Source organism: Rhinolophus sinicus, linkage group LG10 (genome assembly GCF_036562045.2).
Source record: "Rhinolophus sinicus isolate RSC01 linkage group LG10, ASM3656204v1, whole genome shotgun sequence".
Taxonomy (NCBI): Eukaryota; Metazoa; Chordata; class Mammalia; order Chiroptera; family Rhinolophidae; genus Rhinolophus; species Rhinolophus sinicus.
This window is the reverse complement of record NC_133759.1, coordinates 17,593,678-17,612,699: the sequence shown is the minus strand read 5'-3', so window position 1 is coordinate 17,612,699 and position 19,022 is coordinate 17,593,678. Positions and strand designations below refer to the sequence as shown.

Here is a 19,022-nt window from a genome sequence, read left to right as displayed (position 1 = left end):
TTTACATTATCCCATAACTGAATAAATGGCTTTATTTGGTATCTTCACGAAGCTTCTCCTTCCGTAGGAGACGTAGGTGTTGTAGGAGAAACTGTAACTGGTTTTCGTGTAATTCTGTCCAGTTCCGCATGAACATCTGATAGGACAGGCTTCTGGCCTACTTTGAAGGAAAAGAAACAAGATTTAGATATAAGTCAATGTATCTTTTACACCAATGTCTTTTCATTTAAAAATTGCCAATGGTTTCAATAACTTTATCTAGCATACTAATGTAAAAAAATAATATAAACGGAACTACTTTAAAATGGAGTAGAAGCTGCCATCTCAGAGGATGCTTCAAACCTTTGGAATGTTAAAACAGAGCAAAATAACTTTGGACTGGGCCTAAAACAGCATTGTATCCCAAACAACTGTTTGCAAAGACAACAAGAAATCAGATTATTATGACTACAGGACTGAAAATTAAAAACACTCTTTAGAATTAGTATCACTATGTTAGGTTTTCTGCACCTATAGAAATGCCTTCCTTCTATTGATGTAATTGTTCCCCTTCCCTTTCTCATAAATATTCCTTGCCTTTACCTCCTAACATTGTTTGGGTTTCTGCCTGAATCAGTGCTTCATGAATAGCTCTTCATCTGGATCTCAAATAAATGCTTGTTGCCTCTCACTTTGGCCTTTTACTTTTAGTTTACCACTAATTTATATAAACATCCTAATTTAAAAATAAATCCCCTCATTTTAAATTGTAGGGTCCGTTACTAAATGATAATAAAATTAGCACCTATCATTTAATCTCATAAAAATATTTTCAAAAAAGGCATAGGACAGTAAGAACAGTAAAATAGAAAATAGCAACAAAATTTTGGAATCGGGAAAGAAAATGAATGCATGAGTGCTAACTAAATTGGCAGTCCTGATAAACTTAATCTTTTACACTGTCCATGGAAAAGCCAACAAGTAATTAATTCAATTTATACCCAGAAATCTGTAAAAGGTTCAAAAAAATGGTAGCTTTGGGTATTTGTTACAAGGGTGGCAAGAAGGTGGGAATAAAAAAACAGAATGAGTTAAGTCTTTTTAAAGAACAAAAGAAAAATAAACTAAACTTCACGAAAATCCAAAACTTTTGCGCTACAAAGGACAGTATCAAGAAAGTGAAAGAACAACCAACACAATGGAGTAAAACATTTGCAAATCCTTCATCTGATAAGGATCTAATAAACAGGTATTTAAAGGGCACTTAAAACTCAACAGTAAAAAGACAAATAACCCAATTTTAAAATGGGCAAAGGATTTGAATAGACATTTCTCCTAAGAAGTCATACAAATGGTCAATAAGCATATGAAAAGATTCTTGGTATCATTAGCCACCAGTGACATACAAATCAAAACCACCAAGAGATATGACTTCACAGACACTAGGATGGCTCTAATCATCAAGATGACAATAACAAAGGTTAGAGAGGATGTGAAGAAATTGGGACCTTCGTATCTTGCTGTTAGGAATGTAAAATGGTAGTGTTTTGGAAAACACTTTGGCAGTTCTTCAAAAACTTAAACATTGTGTTACCACATGACCCAGTAATTTCGCTCTTAGATATATACCCAAAAGACATAAAAATTCATGTCCACACAAAAACAAGTCAGTATTATTCATAATAGCCAAAATGCGGCAACAATTTAAATGTACAACTGATGAATAGATAAATAAAATGTGGCATATTCATACAATGGAAATTTATCCAGCAATAAAAAGAAATATTGAAATACTGAAACATGGCTGAACCTCAAAAACATTATGTTAGAGAAGGTATATACTATATGATTCTATTTATATGAAATCTCCAGATAGGCAAATGCACGGAGACAGAAAGCAGATTAGTGGCTGCCTAGGACTAGAGAGTACAGGGGAAGGGAAGGAGTAACTGCTAGTATCTAATAGGCTGGCGGTTTCTTCTGGTGGAGATGAGAATAGTCTAAACTTAGATTATGGTGATGGTTTGCATAACTGTAAATATATTAAAACTATTGAGTTGTACACTTTAAATGAGTGAACTCCATGGTATGTGAATTATATCTCAATAAAGCTGTTAAAAAAAAAAAGCCCCAGGTAACTATACCTGACTTTTTGGCAGATGGTGGTAAACCACTGCTTCCACCTCCAGCCCCCGCTCCAGGGCTACTACCACCAACACCAGGGCCTCCTGGAGAACCAGTCTTTTTACTCAGCAAACTATTGAAGAAATTTGCCAGGACACCTTCACTTGTAGCTCCAGCTATAAAACAAAAAACAAAAACTTTCAATCAAAACATTCAATTTGTGTACAAATTATCATAGTAACCACATACAGAAAATGAATAATAGACTTCAAATTTAAAAGCTATATACTCCAAATTCAAGTTTAGTTTGATCTTTTGAGGCTGGGTAACTTCTCTAATCTACTCATATATAAAACAAAATATGAGTAACATTTAAAACTGTAAGATAATTATTTAAAAATTAGAATGTTATTTTAAAAAGGCCAAATGTATTTTAAACAAACATGTTAAATGCCAGTATAAATATATCTCTTTTGAAAGAGGTTCTTCAAAAATAAAACTTAAGAAATATCTGCCTCAAGTATTACAAAAAGTTACCTAATCCTGTATGAATACCTTGGAACAGTAGAAGTTCCAAGAGATAAATGAGGAAAGGACAGCAATAAACAAGCCACAGAAGTGAAATACAAATAGGAAGGAAATACTGGGGGGAAAGCTCTTATTAGTTAGCATTTTAAAAATGCAGATTAGGTTGTGGCAAAATTACAACACTCGATATTGATGACATGTAAATTGAACAATCTAACTTGAAAAACATTATTAAAAGGCATAAAAATGTAATAACTCTGACCTACTTATCCCACTCATGGCAAATATCCCTATAGAAATAATTACTATGCATATTGTTTTTCTTCATGTTGATTGCAGGTAACCTATTATTGTAAAAATATGAATTTCTTCAAAGACCTACCATAGGAGAATGAGTAAATATAACACTAAGCTTTCATAAAGCTTACAAAGAGATGACATTTTAAGACTATACTAAAAAATGGTTCTCAGTCTGATTAACTATGAGATTATATCTACAGAGACAAACATTAGAAGCTATTGCACAAAAATGAAAATAGTTGTGGTAAAAGGCAATTCTACATAGATTTCTTTCTATTATATATGTATAGTGTTGTTTTCTCCAAGAAAAAGAGAAATGTACCTTTCATGTTTGGATCAATTTTTTTTGACCCAGCAGGGATGGGTGACACACTGGCAACATTGGATGACACAGATCTGTTTGGTGTTCGAGGGGAACCTCCTGGGACTCTTGGTGAGGCATCCTATGTAAGAATAGGAAAGCCATAATTATTAAAACCAAAAACTTTCAACTTCACAAGGTTATTATAAAAACAAATTACTTTGCAACTGTTCCCCATCTGTTATACTGGTTCTTTTACACTGCAAACCATTGACAAAAACATTTAGCAGTCATGTCCTCATAATTAGAAAATATTATACCAGAGACCCACCACATTTGAAAATACTAATTTTCCCTTGATGGAAAAAGGAGAACATATTGAATGCAAAATGGTGCTAACACTAGTACCTACCTCATAAGGGCTGTTGTGAGGATTTATTAAATAACACATATAAATGGTTCAGTATAGTAACTAATATACAACAAACACTGCAAAATCGATCTTTACAATTTAAGTCATCTATGTAAAAGGGAGTAAAGTTCATCTTTTAAAATCTCAGGAATTCTAGAATTCTTAATTCAAGTTCATATCGAAGTACACCCATATGAGACATGTATATGATTAAGGAAAAAAGAACTAACGCAATATGCACTGCATTTTAATAATTTTGTCAAAATCTGTAATACTGACCACAGGCCTTCCAGCTGCAGTTGGTGGTTGCTTTGCTAAAAGGGACTGAAAAACACAAAAGAATTTTAGATTAGATATTCATAGCATGTACTGGTATATTTTTAAAGAAAATATATGCAAGAACAGTTTAACCAGACTAAGTCTGCTTCTGATGTAATTTCGTACCTGTAGTTTCATAAGAAATACTTGGTCATCTTCTGCCACAATTTCCTTTTCATGCACAAACTGAAATGAGCAGTAAGAAATACATAAATAAGCAAGTCTAGAAATAATAGAAGCAGGGGACATTTACAACTCATTTTTCCTAATCATTCAGCAGATAGAAGAGCCATTACATTTTTATTTCAGGGAAACAAGACCAAGTGGCTTTTCACCCACGCCAGTGTATTTTCCACCCAGGAGCCAGAGTGATTCCTTTAAAAGGTTAGGTCAGATTACATCACTCCTCTGCTCAAACTCCCTCTCAAAGCACTTTCTATCCCACTCAGAATGAAATCCAAAGTCCCGATGCAGCACAAGTGAGGCCTCACAAGATCTTAACTCTGCCTTTCATCTCCTACCACCCACTCCGGCCCCCCTCGTGGCTCTTGTTCAGCCTCTGGGGGGGGGGGGGGCGGGCATGCATGTATCTGCCTCAGGGCACGTGCACCTTCAGTTCCCACCGCCGCCCACACTCGGGCTTCTGCACAGAGACATTCCTACAGCCAACAACCAACAGCCAACAGCACACCTGCCCGCCTCGCACGCGCACTCACTCTCCCCGACTTTATTTCCATAGCACTTCTGACCACTAGAGAGATGGCGTATGTACGGATTTACTATAGCATTCCCCTCCTGGTTAGCACCTGGTGCCTCAACAATGGTTCCAAAAATACTTGTGGAATAAATAAAAGTCAACTAAAACAAAGCACAATTTGTTGGTAAAATAAGAGCCTGGGGAATACTGTCGCATTTTTTTTTTTGATGTGTGCATTTCTTTTAAGAGACATACCAAATACCACACCAATTGCTATTTCATTTTACATTACTTTTCTTATTTCTAGTTACCCATAAACAGAAGACAGATGCTCAATAATGTAAATGCTTGGATTCTAAAGCAAGAATCTTATATGAAAAATCAAAATTACTTTTTCTTGAAACATGTCCAAATTAAAAGTCAGTGAGAAGTACAATGTACAAAAACTCATTTTTATACAACTTCTCAGAAACATCTATAATATCTAACTATAGAACATCATATACTGCTTAACATGAAATAAAGATATATGAAAGAACAGTACCTTCTGGGACCCGATTTAATAGTCATAAGAATGACGTGTAACAGTCGAGACTAAAATTGAATATAAGAAACTGGAAGCTCCTAGATAGCTGTGGGCTAGCATGGCTAACTAATGACTATTAAAGAAGATCCAAGACCTGTCTCAGTAGCTAGAGACTAATAAAATTATTCTAGCCATGCTTCCTTGGCTTTTGGCTGAGCTCTAGGTTGGAAAGTTCTATCTATTTAAACTATTCAAGATCCATACACACTCACTCACACCAATTCATGATTCCATTAGAATGTGGAATCTGCACTAATATTTTCTGATATAAATACTATCTGATATAAATATGCCAAAGGCTTAGTCATGATTCAGTAACTGAATTAGGTAATATATATTTTGAGAAAACAGATCTTTAATTTGAATGGTACATTACAAACACCCAAATTATACTTGGAAACCCCTCTGAAATGAAAGGACCCCTTCACCTTTCTATCTTACAATCTTAAAATTATGGGCCTTCCCTTCAGTTTAAAAGCCTAAATATTAAGACTATATACTAAAACTGTTACCTTTCGGACAGGTGGCTTAGTTATAATGTCTTCAAAATTATCTTCTGCTTTTAATGTTTGAAAATTTTCATGTAATATTCCTATTTTCTTATCATTATCCCACCCTGCTGGACTGGAAAGAAACACACATGAGAAATTCTCAAGCATTTATATAGTGATTCTGTCATTCAAGCCATGATAACCTTAAAGGAAACATTTTTATGAAGTTAAATTTGACCAATTACAGAAAACTAATCAGCTTTTTTATTATAATGCTCAAATTATAGTTTACTAATTTCTACTTAAAATGTCTAGATTATATACTGGGTGCTTTATGTATCATAACCAATTAAAGAGTAATAAACACCCAATAGCTATAGATACACACCCTATGTTTAGCTATACTAGCAAGACCTTTCGAAAAGGCTCAGGTCAGCAGTAAATCAACAAGGTGATGATAAATAGATCACGACAGGTTATAAATAAAACAATCTAGAACAGACTCCCACCTCCTCATGGAAGGGTCTATTGGTCTTACCTCAAAACTGAAAATTATTTACCATCAAGTTGTAGCAACAATACATGATAAAATAGATTTAAGTGTATACTTACATAAATACTGCATCTTTTTCCACAACAACAGCAGGAATCTTATATGGAAATCCATATAGTTTCTGAACGATGTATTTATATACTAAATCTATATTTTTGTTTTCTTTTACTGAAGTGTAAATAAGTGCTGCACCATCTGAATAATACTGTTAAAGAAATTTTTGGACAAATTCCACAAATAGGTACCACAAAATTCTGTATTCTCAGCTTAACATTTACATCTCCATACATATTAGTTTATAAAATAATTTCTAAAGGTATTTTATGTGGTAGTTAAAAATTTCAAGGCATAAAATACATACAGGCTAAAATGCAAATGAAACATCTTGTAATAAGCTACAAGACAATAAAACCAAAAGTCTTATTAAGCCAAGAAAGGAAAGGTCAATTCAGTAATACTGACACTTCTATATTTAAAGCACATGAAGAGGCAATTTGTTTTTGTTTTTAAGCTTCCTAAACTTCATGAAGGAGGGGTATTATTTATCAACAACTATTTTGTTTGCCTTTTCAACAAAAAAGTTTTGCACTAATGTCTCTGATGGTTTTCACTATGTATTTCCAGGAATTAGGAATTTGGGGACAAAGATCAGGAGGCCCACAAAAGAGAAGATGAACCAATAGGTCTTATCAGGAAGCTTCTCAGAAGGATCCAAGGCAAAAGTAGATTTCATGACCAAAACTTGAGATAACATAACCTCACGTGATTTATTAATTAAAGCAGATCCTAACTTTACCTTTTATCTAAACAACATAATGGTGGATCAAAAGCCTATGGAAAAAGGGGCAATGGGACTACTGACAAATAATGGGATCAGAGTAGCTATCAGAAATTCTATGACCATTGCTAAGGACCACGCTCTAGAACTGGCCAGTGTATCCTGAGATGGTGACTTAGGCCAAAAGAAAATGCTGGGAATGGTCTAACTTCTGAACTGGGATATTCTTATTTTCTAGGACATGAACTGAGACTTATAAACCTGAAAGTGGTGTTGCTAAATAATACTTACGTTACCATAAAACTTAAAAGAAACAAACATCATAATCTTAAGTAAAAGCTTAATTGTGTAACTTTTCATTAATGATCTTTCTCATAATGAAAATCAATTTTTGATAAATTAGAATTCTACAGCTGAAAAATTTGCATTACAATTAAAAAATTTTTAATTTAAAAATAAAAATGAGTTTGAACTGTTGCCCTCACTGACACACAGACTTCACTACCTTGAAGTAAGTGACTTCTCACATTTTCTATTCTCCTAAAATCAACTGGCTTTACTAAAGGTGTATAATTACTTTAGTGGACAGTCTCCTTACTGATTACATTTCTATATGTACATTTTCAAGTACACCATTAAATAAGTGTGTAAAAACACTGCTCTCAAATTTTCTAATCTTCAAAGATAGAAAAGCTTTGTATACCTATTTCGATTACTCCCACTCTGTTTTCTTCTTAAAGACTCTAAGCATACAAAGCCCTTTAGTTCAACTTAACTCACCCATGATGTGACATGAGAAAGGGTTATGGACAGGACAAAGTAATGAAGGAAAAGGGGGAAAGGGAAACTACCAGTATCAAGTAATCTTACTCATTTTTCAGCTAAGCTTTCTATAAGTGGTCCTTAAATCAAATGTCCATTGATGAAAATTAAAAACTACAGATACTATAAACATGTACACATTACTTCTTATTCCCATCTACTCCTAAGATCATTTCTTCTCTCGTCAGGCTCAAAAGCTCTGGTTGGGGAATGCAGAGTGTCTGATCCAAGAGGGGTGGCTGAGAACGGCTCTCAGTGCACGCCGGCTGTGAAGTGTTCGGTAGGAAATTCTCTTACAGCACTCACTCACCACCATCACTTGATCCTTCTGTTACTAGTTGTAACTGTTACTCATTGGCTCCTCTAATCCCTGCAACCTGGACTAGACAGGATTGCTTCTGACAGGTTTTCTAACCTTGTGATCATCAAAATCACTCAGAAAGTTTTTGAAAAGTACAGGTTCTCCAGCCTCCCCTTGGAATGTTCCAATTCAGTCAGTCTTAGATGGGCACGCCCAGATTTTGAAGCCATTCCACTAGACTATATGTGGAAACAACATACTAAACACATTAAAACACACAAATATACATATTGATCTTGCCCTACCACCCTCCCAATAAATAACGCATTTTGGGGGGGTGGAAAGATCTGGTTTCACTTATTCAGACTCTAAAATAGAATGTCGACAGTAAAATGGCCAGTTAGATTATTAATTATACTGAGTATTGAGTTATTCTGTATATAATTTAGAACTGGGCTTTTTTTTTTTTTTAAAGATAACAATACAAACTGGTTTAATAACAATTTCACCTTAGCATTTTAGGATACAAACATTATATTGGTGATATATATACCACTTTTTAATCAGAATGCCAACTCATTAGAATTTTCCACATAAGACTGATAAATTATTTTTCTTAAGCATAGTACTTTAAACACAGGAAACCAAAGTTATATACTTCAATATTTGCTTTTATATCTCAAAACACCCCGATATAAATGGTTTAGGAACTAAAATGGAATTTCCAGCCAGAGGCAGGAGGAAAAAAGTTTACTGAATTTCTAAAGTTCGTGAACTTAATTCCTTTTCTTAAAAAAAGAAAAAATACAAGCAGGTAAGGTTCACTGTACCAATGTACCAATCCATGTATTAAAAGGATACACTGTAAACAAAACTTCCGGATATGGGACTGAATAAAATCAAAATGTTCATCTCTGTAGTCATGTTCTTTCTCCAATACACTAATGGCATCACACTGTTAAAATAATTTTTAAAAAACCAATACAACATTAAATAATCAAAATTAAATATGATTTAAACAGTTCGGTTTGGGGTGGGGGAATATCACAAAACTGCCACTCGGATACGGTCACTAAACAGTAGGACCTAGAAGATCCCTCACTCCTATTTGTCTAGAGACATTTAGTTGGAGTCTCAAGACTAACGAATAATTTTATTTCTTTAAAAAGCATTGACTTCTGTTATACTGAATGTGGTGAGAAGACCAAAGAGAAAGTGTTAGCACATAAAGGAAAGAAGGATAACAGGACAAGCTTATAATACTTGCTAACTCAACCACTTATGCCCTAGAACAAAGTTTTTAAGAGCTAAAATCTATTCTAATTCTATAAAACACTATATATCCAGGGAGTCTGCACCTTTCATTATTTTCTCTATGTTCCTCTGTTTATTTGATAACTCTTAGTTGACATTCATTTCTTTTCTGGTGCTTTTATTCACTCTCACTACAATTTCACCAATAGCAAAAAAGGGGAATTACAAGCTATTTTTGAAATGTCACTTGTACAATCAATAAAACAAATTTTGAATTCTGCTCGCTACAGAAAAAAAAAAGCATGTTCAAGCATCAGGATATCCAAATAACTCCACTAAAACACTTCTGATTTGAAGTATAAAATCTAAAAGTATACATTTAATAATGTTCATTATCCCAAATATTAGTTTGGGGTCAAATCTAATATATAATTTTTGTTATGCATAAAAATTCATAGAACAGTCTCCTTGTATAATAATGATGTAGCATGCTGCCAATAAACAGCTCTTTGCCAAAAAAACAAACCAAATCACACACAAAAGGATTCTAGTATGACAGTTTAAGAACGGTTTTAAAGAAAAGGTATAAGTAACAATTAACTAAACTGGAATCATCATTTGAAAAGCAGATAACAGACTTGACTTGATTGTTTTAAAGCTACCCCCATTCCTTCATTGATAATTTTTGTAGTGTTTAAAGTAAAACTTACGCTAGATTAAAAATTTTTTTTTATCATTTTGTCATCCCAAAGAATTAATTCCATACCCTCCTTCAATTATATGTACACATTTTGCATGTTATAAAAAATACCAGTAATTTTAGATTTCCAAAGAGTTTATATATTGTCATTTTCTTAGCTATTCCATGACTTACAAACAGTAAACACATACTACTTAGGACTACATAGGGAGAAGATGAACTTGAACTATAAATTGTTTTTAAAGGAAATTTGATTTTATTATAAAGTATATACAGTGACAGAACTAGATTAGTAGAATTTTGATTTTAGCAATCCCATCGGGACCTCTTTAATAAATTAAGAGCCCCAGATAACTGCGTATCAACTTTACATGAGAGCTGGTAGGGGTTTAAAAGTCTATTTTATTGTAAGTACATAATCTGCTGATATTAGGATATTAGTATATCAAAATTTAATGTGGAAAAATACTTTATTTGGTAAAAATTAATAATTCAATCATCACCTTACCTGTGATTATTTCTACTAGACTGTGCAATGAAGGCTAACTGGAATTAGGAAGATGAAATTCAATCACAAATATCTGAAATAATATTTTCTTCCAATGAAGTTATTATTAAGATCATGAAACCAACATGTGGATATCATTCAATATTTCAAATTATTTCTATTTGTTAAGAAAAACTGTCTAGAAAAAATAATGTGTCGATTCCAAGAGGGGGCTGGGAAACAAAACAGTTGTTCATACTTGGTTAATATCAGTAACAGAATCTCTAGGAAGCAAACTAACCTTTGTGCAAACTACTAGTACTGGAATGCCCAAGTTATGTGTAAGTGTATCTGCGCCCAGAGGCAAAACCACGCTGTCGTCTTTGTCTTCCTGTGACATGGTACTTCTTCTCTGAGGAGAAGCTGGGAAATCTTCTCCTGGCTCTACGTATTCTTGGAAGTCTCTAATCACTGAAAATCAAAGTAAATTAATACATAGTTTAAAACTTGCTTTATTTCAGTAGGTAGCTTTTCCTGCCATAATCTATGTATATATTTTACTAGCGTTTATTCTTCATCTTGTGTAAGAGAAAAAACAAAAAGGGTTTAAGCAATCTATTTCAAAGACAGCATGGAAACATCGGACCCACATTAATCAGGAGGCAGAATACAACACTGAATGGCTCCAAAGAGTGGGGTTCAATACAGGCCTGGTTTAGTTCGTGCAACTTACTTTGGACAAGTCACAATCTAGCTTTGTCTCACTCCCTTCTCTAATTCACAAAGGGTACTGAAAAAAGATAAAAGAAAAATATGTGTAGTGGGGAGAATTCCACAATTTAAAAGACTGTCCTAGATGAGTTTCTAATACTAACTTCCTTTTCCTAAACCCTTTTATTGGGGTCTTCTCCATTTCACCTATGTGTAATCTTAGGCCACATTCACTCTGTAACCCTAATGAGAATTAATGAGATATTACCAATGCTGATAAAATTTTAGAACTCATTTGCAAGATTGTCAAAACCTTCACTTAAAAAAAGAGGAAGTGAATGTATCAAGAGCCTAATGTATACTTTGACTCAGGAATTACTCTTCGAGGAATTCTCAAGGAAATAATCAGTGATGCACACAGGGATTTCCATTTAAGACTGTTTTTCATGTTTAAAAGCAAAACAAATATGCACAGATTAAAAACAGTACACGAGGCAACATTATACAGAGACTTAAAGGAGGAAGAGTGTCTTAAACTTCCTGGGGTCAAGGAAGAGGGAATCCTGAACACATGAGCGCAGTTCCTCCAAGAACACGGGCACATATATACCCTTAGCAGCTCTGGTACGGGGCTACTACCCTTCAAATTCAAGTCAGAGGCTGAAATCTAACAGTGATTCTCAAGTTGTAGCATGTACCAGAGTTTCTGATTCAGTAGCCTGGGGTGGGGGTGGGGGGTGCAGGCTGAGAATGTGTACTTCTGACAAGCTCGGGGCTGTCTTGATACGATGCTGCTAGCCCTGGGACCACACATCAGAACCACCTCTATTGTATAAATTTGGGGTGGGGGGGAACCCAAAGGTCATGGCCAACAGGGAAAGATAGGTATAGGTTAAAGCAGTTAGACATCTTTTTCAATGATTTAGGACATACATCTTCTTGTTTTTGCTGATTCTGTGCACATAAATTCCTGTAAGCTGTCAATTTCCTCATCAAAGTTATCGTCAACTAACAATAACAAAGAAAAGCAGCATCCCAGCTCCGTATTTTCTTCAGCAAAGTGCAACACTGGCACTCTCAGTGAAATTAAGAACTGTGACAACTGGCTTACAACTGTTAGAAATGACCCGTATCATTTTCATAATTTCCATGAAAACTTCCAATTTACATGGGCATGTACAAAATATATTACGTACTTTGTAAATCATAAAATCGGCTTAACATCTTTGTATTTATGTTGTTAACATCTTTTTGGACGTATTTCATTTTGACAAGGTTGATAAACTTGTTCCGCTTATCAAGAAATGAAACTGCTGAAAATGAGCAGCTGAAGAAAGGTTCAATTTTTTATTTTGTCTTGAAAAAGTACTTTCCGAAATGAACACATATTTCCTTTTGGCAAAGGAGAAAAGGCACCTTTACTAAAGAGTCTGCCATTATGCATATGTTTCCAATTTAAAACTATATTAAAACCTAGCACATCATTTAAACTGAATTTCAAAAATAGCACTCACAGTATGTTTCCTTCCTTAAACCTATTCAAAGTAAAAAATTCCTAACAATTATGACAGCTAGAAAATTTGTATTTGAAATCTGTATTATTATTTCTAGATTACTCACACTTTTGTTCCATTTCTTTCATTTCTTCAGGAGGAATTTTCAATTTGTCAATATGTTCTCTAACAACACTTGCCCATTTCTGTAAAGAATCCAAAGCAGTCCAAGGCTTTGACATATCAACAACCAGCGTAACTAGAGTGTCCTTCAGAGAAAGGGCATCCAGTGAAAACTTAAGGAGGCCTTTGTGATACAGATCTCCATCTAAGATCCATACATTACATCTTGTTTGATCTACAACAGACAAAGGAAAGTTACCAAGACAAAAGCACTAAGTTATCTCATCATTCAGCTAACAATACTACTTGGTAGTTTAGGGCATCTCCACGGGAGATGTCTCCTTTTACAGGGTTCAATTTGGGTAACAGCTACCAATTAAGAGCCTAACGAATATTCAGGAAAATGATTTAACTGCCAACATAGAACACCAGCATCCTCTACTTCGTTTTTTTCAATCCCACATCACAGACTGAATAACATGTTGCTATTCTTACCATCAGCAGATAGATCCATGAATACTCAAGATATTATACATAGAAATGAGAAGGCAAGTGATCTATAGAAGGAAAAAATGGCTGAACAGATGAAAAAAGCTGGGGATATGACATTTTTATGTCAAAAAAATGAAAAGACTATGAAAGGGAGTCATCAATCATAGGATATTATTATTTCACTATCTGAGAGAAAGTGAATGAAAAATTAAGATTCTTCAAGGATAGCAAGAAAGCTAACATCTGCACACCTCAGTACCATAAAATGTTTAAAAATATTACTAGAGGAATCCCTATCCCAAACCAATAAAAGTATGCCTAAAAATAAGTTTTTACTGATTGGCATGATGAAGTAGGACTCTTAGTAAAAAATGACACACTAAGAAAAGTCAAAGACGAATATGAGCAGCAGTGCACCTCAGAAAGACTTCAGGAAACTAACGTTACAAATAAATGGCATGTACCATCCCTGTCTTCATCGTGAACATTTAAGTACAAATATTCCAGTCCTCTTCCTTTCTTGTACTCCTCTATTCCCTGAAGTTTTCTTATTAAGGTTGTTTTCCCAGCTCCATCTTCACCTGTAAAAAAGAACAAATCTTTTTAATTTAATATGTAATACACACACAAATATAAATAAGGATGCGTTCTCGTGCCAAGTGAAAAACCTAACTGAACTAGCTTCAACCAGAAGGTTCATTTGATAGAAGATAACCAGGTAACTATAGAGTTGAAGATGCAGACTTCACCTCCAGGATTCTCTCTCCTGGTGTTTCTGTTCCTCTTATTAAGTCTCTTGTTCTTTCCTATTACAAATGGCTTCCTCTGTGGGTATTTTTCAGGAAGCTCAACTCTTATGTCATCACAGTTTAATCTACAAGGAACAAAAGACTCTCTCTTGGCTTTCAGTCTGAAATTGGCCCAGCGTGGGCCACGTGCCTACACAAGGGCCACTCATGAGGATAGACGATACATCAAAATTAACCAGGACAGGGAACTGTGACTGTAGCCTCACCCGAACCATGAAGCCGTAAGGAATATGTAGCAAAGAAGAGGGGTGGTGGTTGTGGGTAGTAAGCTGGGCAAGAACAAGGGCAGAGGAGACAGAACAGACAAAAATAAAATGCAGACATTAAAAATATTAATAGCAAAAAATCAGGTGATTTAAACGTGGCACAAGTTTAAGAGTTCTAAAACTAGGCTAGCTATTCAATATTTTGGTGAGGATTTTTTTATATTGTGAATTTAAATACTACATGTTACTGTTTCATAAACTTATTTAGTTATTAACAATATCATGGTAATAGTAGTTTCTTGGATCTAAAGACTTATTCCTGGAGATTCATGAATTCTCTGAGAATTTAAAAAATTGTTTCATTTTCATGTAAAGCTTTAAAAAAAAAAAAGGTCTGTCTTAGAGCTTCTGAATGACCATGTTTATATGTAAATGCTGCCATAAAACTGCAGTACCCACCTCTGCATTGGTGTTTATAATCCTACTGGTGCCAATCTGAGGCCAAGTGATGCAGACAAAACAAGCATGCCAAACAAAAAAAAGTGTCACAGAGCAGTCAGTTCTATATTCAACTGTACTGGCCAGACTGGTTCTTTTTATGAAACACTTTCCAACACTTCATAGCAATAAGTGTAGCCTTAAATAAGCAATAAAGAGCTTGTCATTAAATGAGTACTTATTTTTCAATATTATTTTTGCAGTGTACTATTAAAATGGCCCATCAAAGTAACAGATTGGGTTGAAAACAGTAATACTGATGATAATGACAGTGATTTCCATAATGACCCATCATGCTTAAAATAGAAATAATACAGTTAACCAGTGAAAAATAAACACATTAAGTACTTATAGCTACTGTTAAACCCAACACTGGCATTTAATTTCAGTAAAACATCATGTGTTATATTGATTGCTAATAGGAATTTTATCAGTTCTATAGTTTTTATCGCATTTAATTTATAATTTGTTTTGGTTTTGTAATTGTTCAATAACTATAAACAAAAAACAGTTTAAAGAATGTATATCTAGTCATCTCAATAGGCATGAACATTAGACATAAAAATAATTTAAATCACCATGTAAGAAGATGCATGAAAACCTTCTTTTAAAGAGTCTGAATAGGCCGAGCAGAAGACTTTTAGGGCAGTGAAACCATTCTGTATGACACAGTAATGCTAGATACCTGTTGTTACACATTTGTGAAAACTGAGGTAAGTACAACACCAAGAATGAGCCCTCACTTAAACTATGGACTTGAGGTGATAACGTGTTAGTATCAGTTCATTAATTATAACTGTAATAAATGTGCCATGGGGTGGGATGTCGATAGTGGGGGATGTGGTGCCTATGTGGGCACATGGGATATTTGGAAACTCGACTTCCCACTCAATTTTGCTGTGAATCTAAACCTGCTCTAAAAAATAGTTTATTAACGTAAAAAAAAAAAGATATCTGAGCCTGTTGCTGTCCTGTAGGAGCTCATAAATTGGAGAAGGAAAATAAACGGGAGCCGATTTCAAGATATTGTAATTAGGACTACACTAGAAATAGGCAACCACCTAGGAAGTCACCCTTAATTGCAAGCTTTGCTTGGATTCAGAAAGGGCTTTGTAGAGAAGGAAATACTTTAGCTAAATACTGTAATGTTAATGACCCATGGACAGTTAGTTAGTCATTCCAGGAAGTAAGGGAAGCACAGATAGAGGCCTGGAGGCAAAGAAGTGTCCTTCTAGAAAGGACAAATAATTTGAATGCATGAAATTTAGAAAGTGAGGGGGAAAGGAGCCAGAAGGTAAGAACAAATAAGGGACGCACGATTATGAAAGGCATCTTACGCCAGGCTGAGATGGTTAGACCTTATCCTCAAGATAATGGGGAGCCACTGGAAGTGTTTAGAAAGTGTTTAGAAAGACTGATATTTTAGAAAGATTGCTATGGCAAAAGGGTGGAAGACTCCCATATAAAATCACAACCTCCCAACATTCCTATTCCTTGTTTTATTTTTTTCCATTGAACTTACTAACATAATGTATTTTACTTAGACACTCCCTGCCCCTAAAAGCCCCGGTGCAGAGGTGTCCAAACTTTTTTCAACGTTTTTTACCAAGGGCCATATTCGGTAAAATACACCAACAGCCGGGCCACTCACTCGAGGTGAAGTACGTATTGCCTCACCTGGTTTATTTAAGTAAACTAAATATATTTTTGGAATTTGCTGCGGGCAATTAAAAATGGATTGCAGGCTGAAGTTGGCCCGCGGGCCGCAGTTTGGACACCCCTGCCCCAGAGCAACAGGCATTTTTGTGTTTTACTTCCTGTTGCATCCCCAGTGCATAGAGAATGCCTATTAACTCTGCTCCTTTCATAATAAAGTGTATACTCCTAAGAGCAACCACTAATAAATCTTGCCTCAAACGACACAAAAAAAAAAAGTGCCAAAATATTAATATGAGATTCACAAATGCCTGAATGAAGGATACAAATTTTGACCCCTTACCAACTTTGGGAATATTTTAAAACTTTGTGTATTAATGGCTTTGAAATGCAAAAGCCTAAGAAGTGAGGACAGAAAAAGGATGAAATTTCAAATCCGTTAACATGCTTCTAAAACCAGAGGCCAACCGAGTCCGGGGCTTGTGGGTGCCTGCGCCGCTCAGCCAACAGACCGACACAGGAGTTGAGTCATAGACTAAGCGTTTATTATCACAGCAGTCTGGTCTGAGAAGGCAGTGCTTAACACCTCCAAAAACTGCCTTCACATTCTCAGATTTGCTTGGGGTACTTAAGGGAAAATCTGGGAGTTCCTCCAAAGGCTACGTGAGGGTTAGAGGGTCTGCATGGAGCCTTCTTTCTGGCAATGTGATTCTCTGGTGGAGTCAGCAAGCCAGGAACAATGATGGGAGTAGCCTGGAAAGAATGCTAGACCATAGAGACTGTGATCAATAAGCCTAAATTTCAGGGTAATTTTCTAAAACAGGGTGGGACAGGGGACATTCCAAGCTCAAGCTGAGCTCAGGCTGCAGGGGGATTATCTATTACTAATCTTTAGGTCAAGGAAAGACGAGGCCTCTACTATGGGGGTCCCAACTGGGCCCTGCTTCACATCCATAAACAAAAATTAAAGGACTGTAACTTGCCTCCCTTTAAAACAACACTTCATTATTTTTGTATTATGATTCACAAAAGAAAAAGGGTTTTCTGCTTTCAGGGGTCACTGATACTTTCAGAAGAAAAATGATTTAATGCATTCTTCTCTGTGGGCTGCCTCTGAATGGCAGGTGGTTATGTTCCTATCCTCCTGATTCTACCTCTAAGGACTGAGAAAGAAGTTTGTTTCACTCTGATATATTGGCAATTTCTTTCCTGGAATTTTAGATGAAAACAGTGTGCCCCTTAACATTCAGTACCTTGGGATCCACTGTAAGATAAACATTACAACACTAAATTTGAAAAAGAGCATAGTGTCAAATATAATTTGGTAAAATATGGTAGATTTTTTTCCCACCCTGTGATTTCAAAATTTCTCACTTACTGTAACAAGTCAGAAGTGTTCACAATGAGAATAAAGAATTTCATAAACACATACAGATTAAAGAACTCTAACGAACTCTTCTGCTTACAGAGGAGGAAACCGAGGCCAGGCCACAATCACAAAGGTGTGGGAGCATGGCAATAATGCAAACCTCCCAAGAGCATACAAACCAACCTTCTCAAGAGGGCAACTCTCCTTTTTCTCAGAAGAAAATGGGATGAGGGAATAAAATAGAAGAATATCTCATTCTTCAGAATATTCTAATACCTAACAGTCCTTGGCATAGAAAAGATTCTCAAGATGTTTAAAGAAACACTTTGCTTACTGAAACAAAATCTGGGAACAAAATTTCTATCAACTACTCTTTGCCCCTCTTCAACTTTGATATTTGGAATTGAACATTCCTATTTTACACATATTAAGCATGTTTCTTCTTTTCATAAGTCTTAAGCCTCAATTACAATGACCACTTTCTGCAGCTGTCACTTTTGCTACACCTAAATGAACTCTGACATGATTTGTAATAGTGGCAAATGGGGACATCTGAAAATAGGTCTATTTTATAAAAGGCCTAAAAGGGTCAATGAAGTCATATTCTGTAAACAAAATCTCATCTGTTACCTACTATCTCCCAGAATCCTCTCTGAGGTTTTCACAGAGATAAGAGTCTTGCTCCAGGGTGATGCACATCCTCCAATGAGATTATTTGTTAGGCTGGTTTTTTTCTCTTTTAAGTCTTTAGGCATTTAACCCGTGGCCTCCTCACACCACTCAAAAGTGAACATGCACTAGGTTCTTACAACACTCCAGTCCACTCCCCCAGCAGCCGAGTGATCTTCCTGAAACAATCTCATCAGGTCCCCCCCACCACAAGACCCTTCAGGGGATTCTAGTTAATGATATGTACGCTGAAGTATTTATAGAGGGAAGTACCTATACTGATATATGCGATTTTCTTTGAAGTGTATTAACACGTTGCTTCCAGCGGGGTTTAAATCCCTCGTGAAGATTCTCGTGATCCGTAC

The 19,022-nt window shown here is 35.3% G+C and overlaps 1 protein-coding gene across 2 annotated transcripts in view; it reads right to left on the bottom strand.

The window, feature by feature from the left end:
* The window catches only part of DYNC1LI1 (dynein cytoplasmic 1 light intermediate chain 1), a 30,042-nt gene continuing 11,020 nt past the window's right edge, over nucleotides 1-19,022 (bottom strand). The window contains exons 3-13 of one of the 2 annotated variants that reach the window (XM_019727737.2): nucleotides 13,915-14,031; nucleotides 12,963-13,193; nucleotides 10,933-11,102; nucleotides 9,052-9,145; nucleotides 6,349-6,484; nucleotides 5,758-5,869; nucleotides 4,089-4,148; nucleotides 3,924-3,968; nucleotides 3,254-3,374; nucleotides 2,124-2,279; nucleotides 1-160 (exon numbers count right to left, since the gene is read on the bottom strand). In XM_019727737.2, coding sequence (XP_019583296.1) covers nucleotides 45-160; nucleotides 2,124-2,279; nucleotides 3,254-3,374; nucleotides 3,924-3,968; nucleotides 4,089-4,148; nucleotides 5,758-5,869; nucleotides 6,349-6,484; nucleotides 9,052-9,145; nucleotides 10,933-11,102; nucleotides 12,963-13,193; nucleotides 13,915-14,031 — 1,358 coding nt within the window. In that variant the 3' untranslated portion in view covers nucleotides 1-44. The remainder of the gene's footprint in view (nucleotides 161-2,123; nucleotides 2,280-3,253; nucleotides 3,375-3,923; nucleotides 3,969-4,088; nucleotides 4,149-5,757; nucleotides 5,870-6,348; nucleotides 6,485-9,051; nucleotides 9,146-10,932; nucleotides 11,103-12,962; nucleotides 13,194-13,914; nucleotides 14,032-19,022) is intronic. The other variant, XM_019727738.2, reaches the window with a different exon arrangement.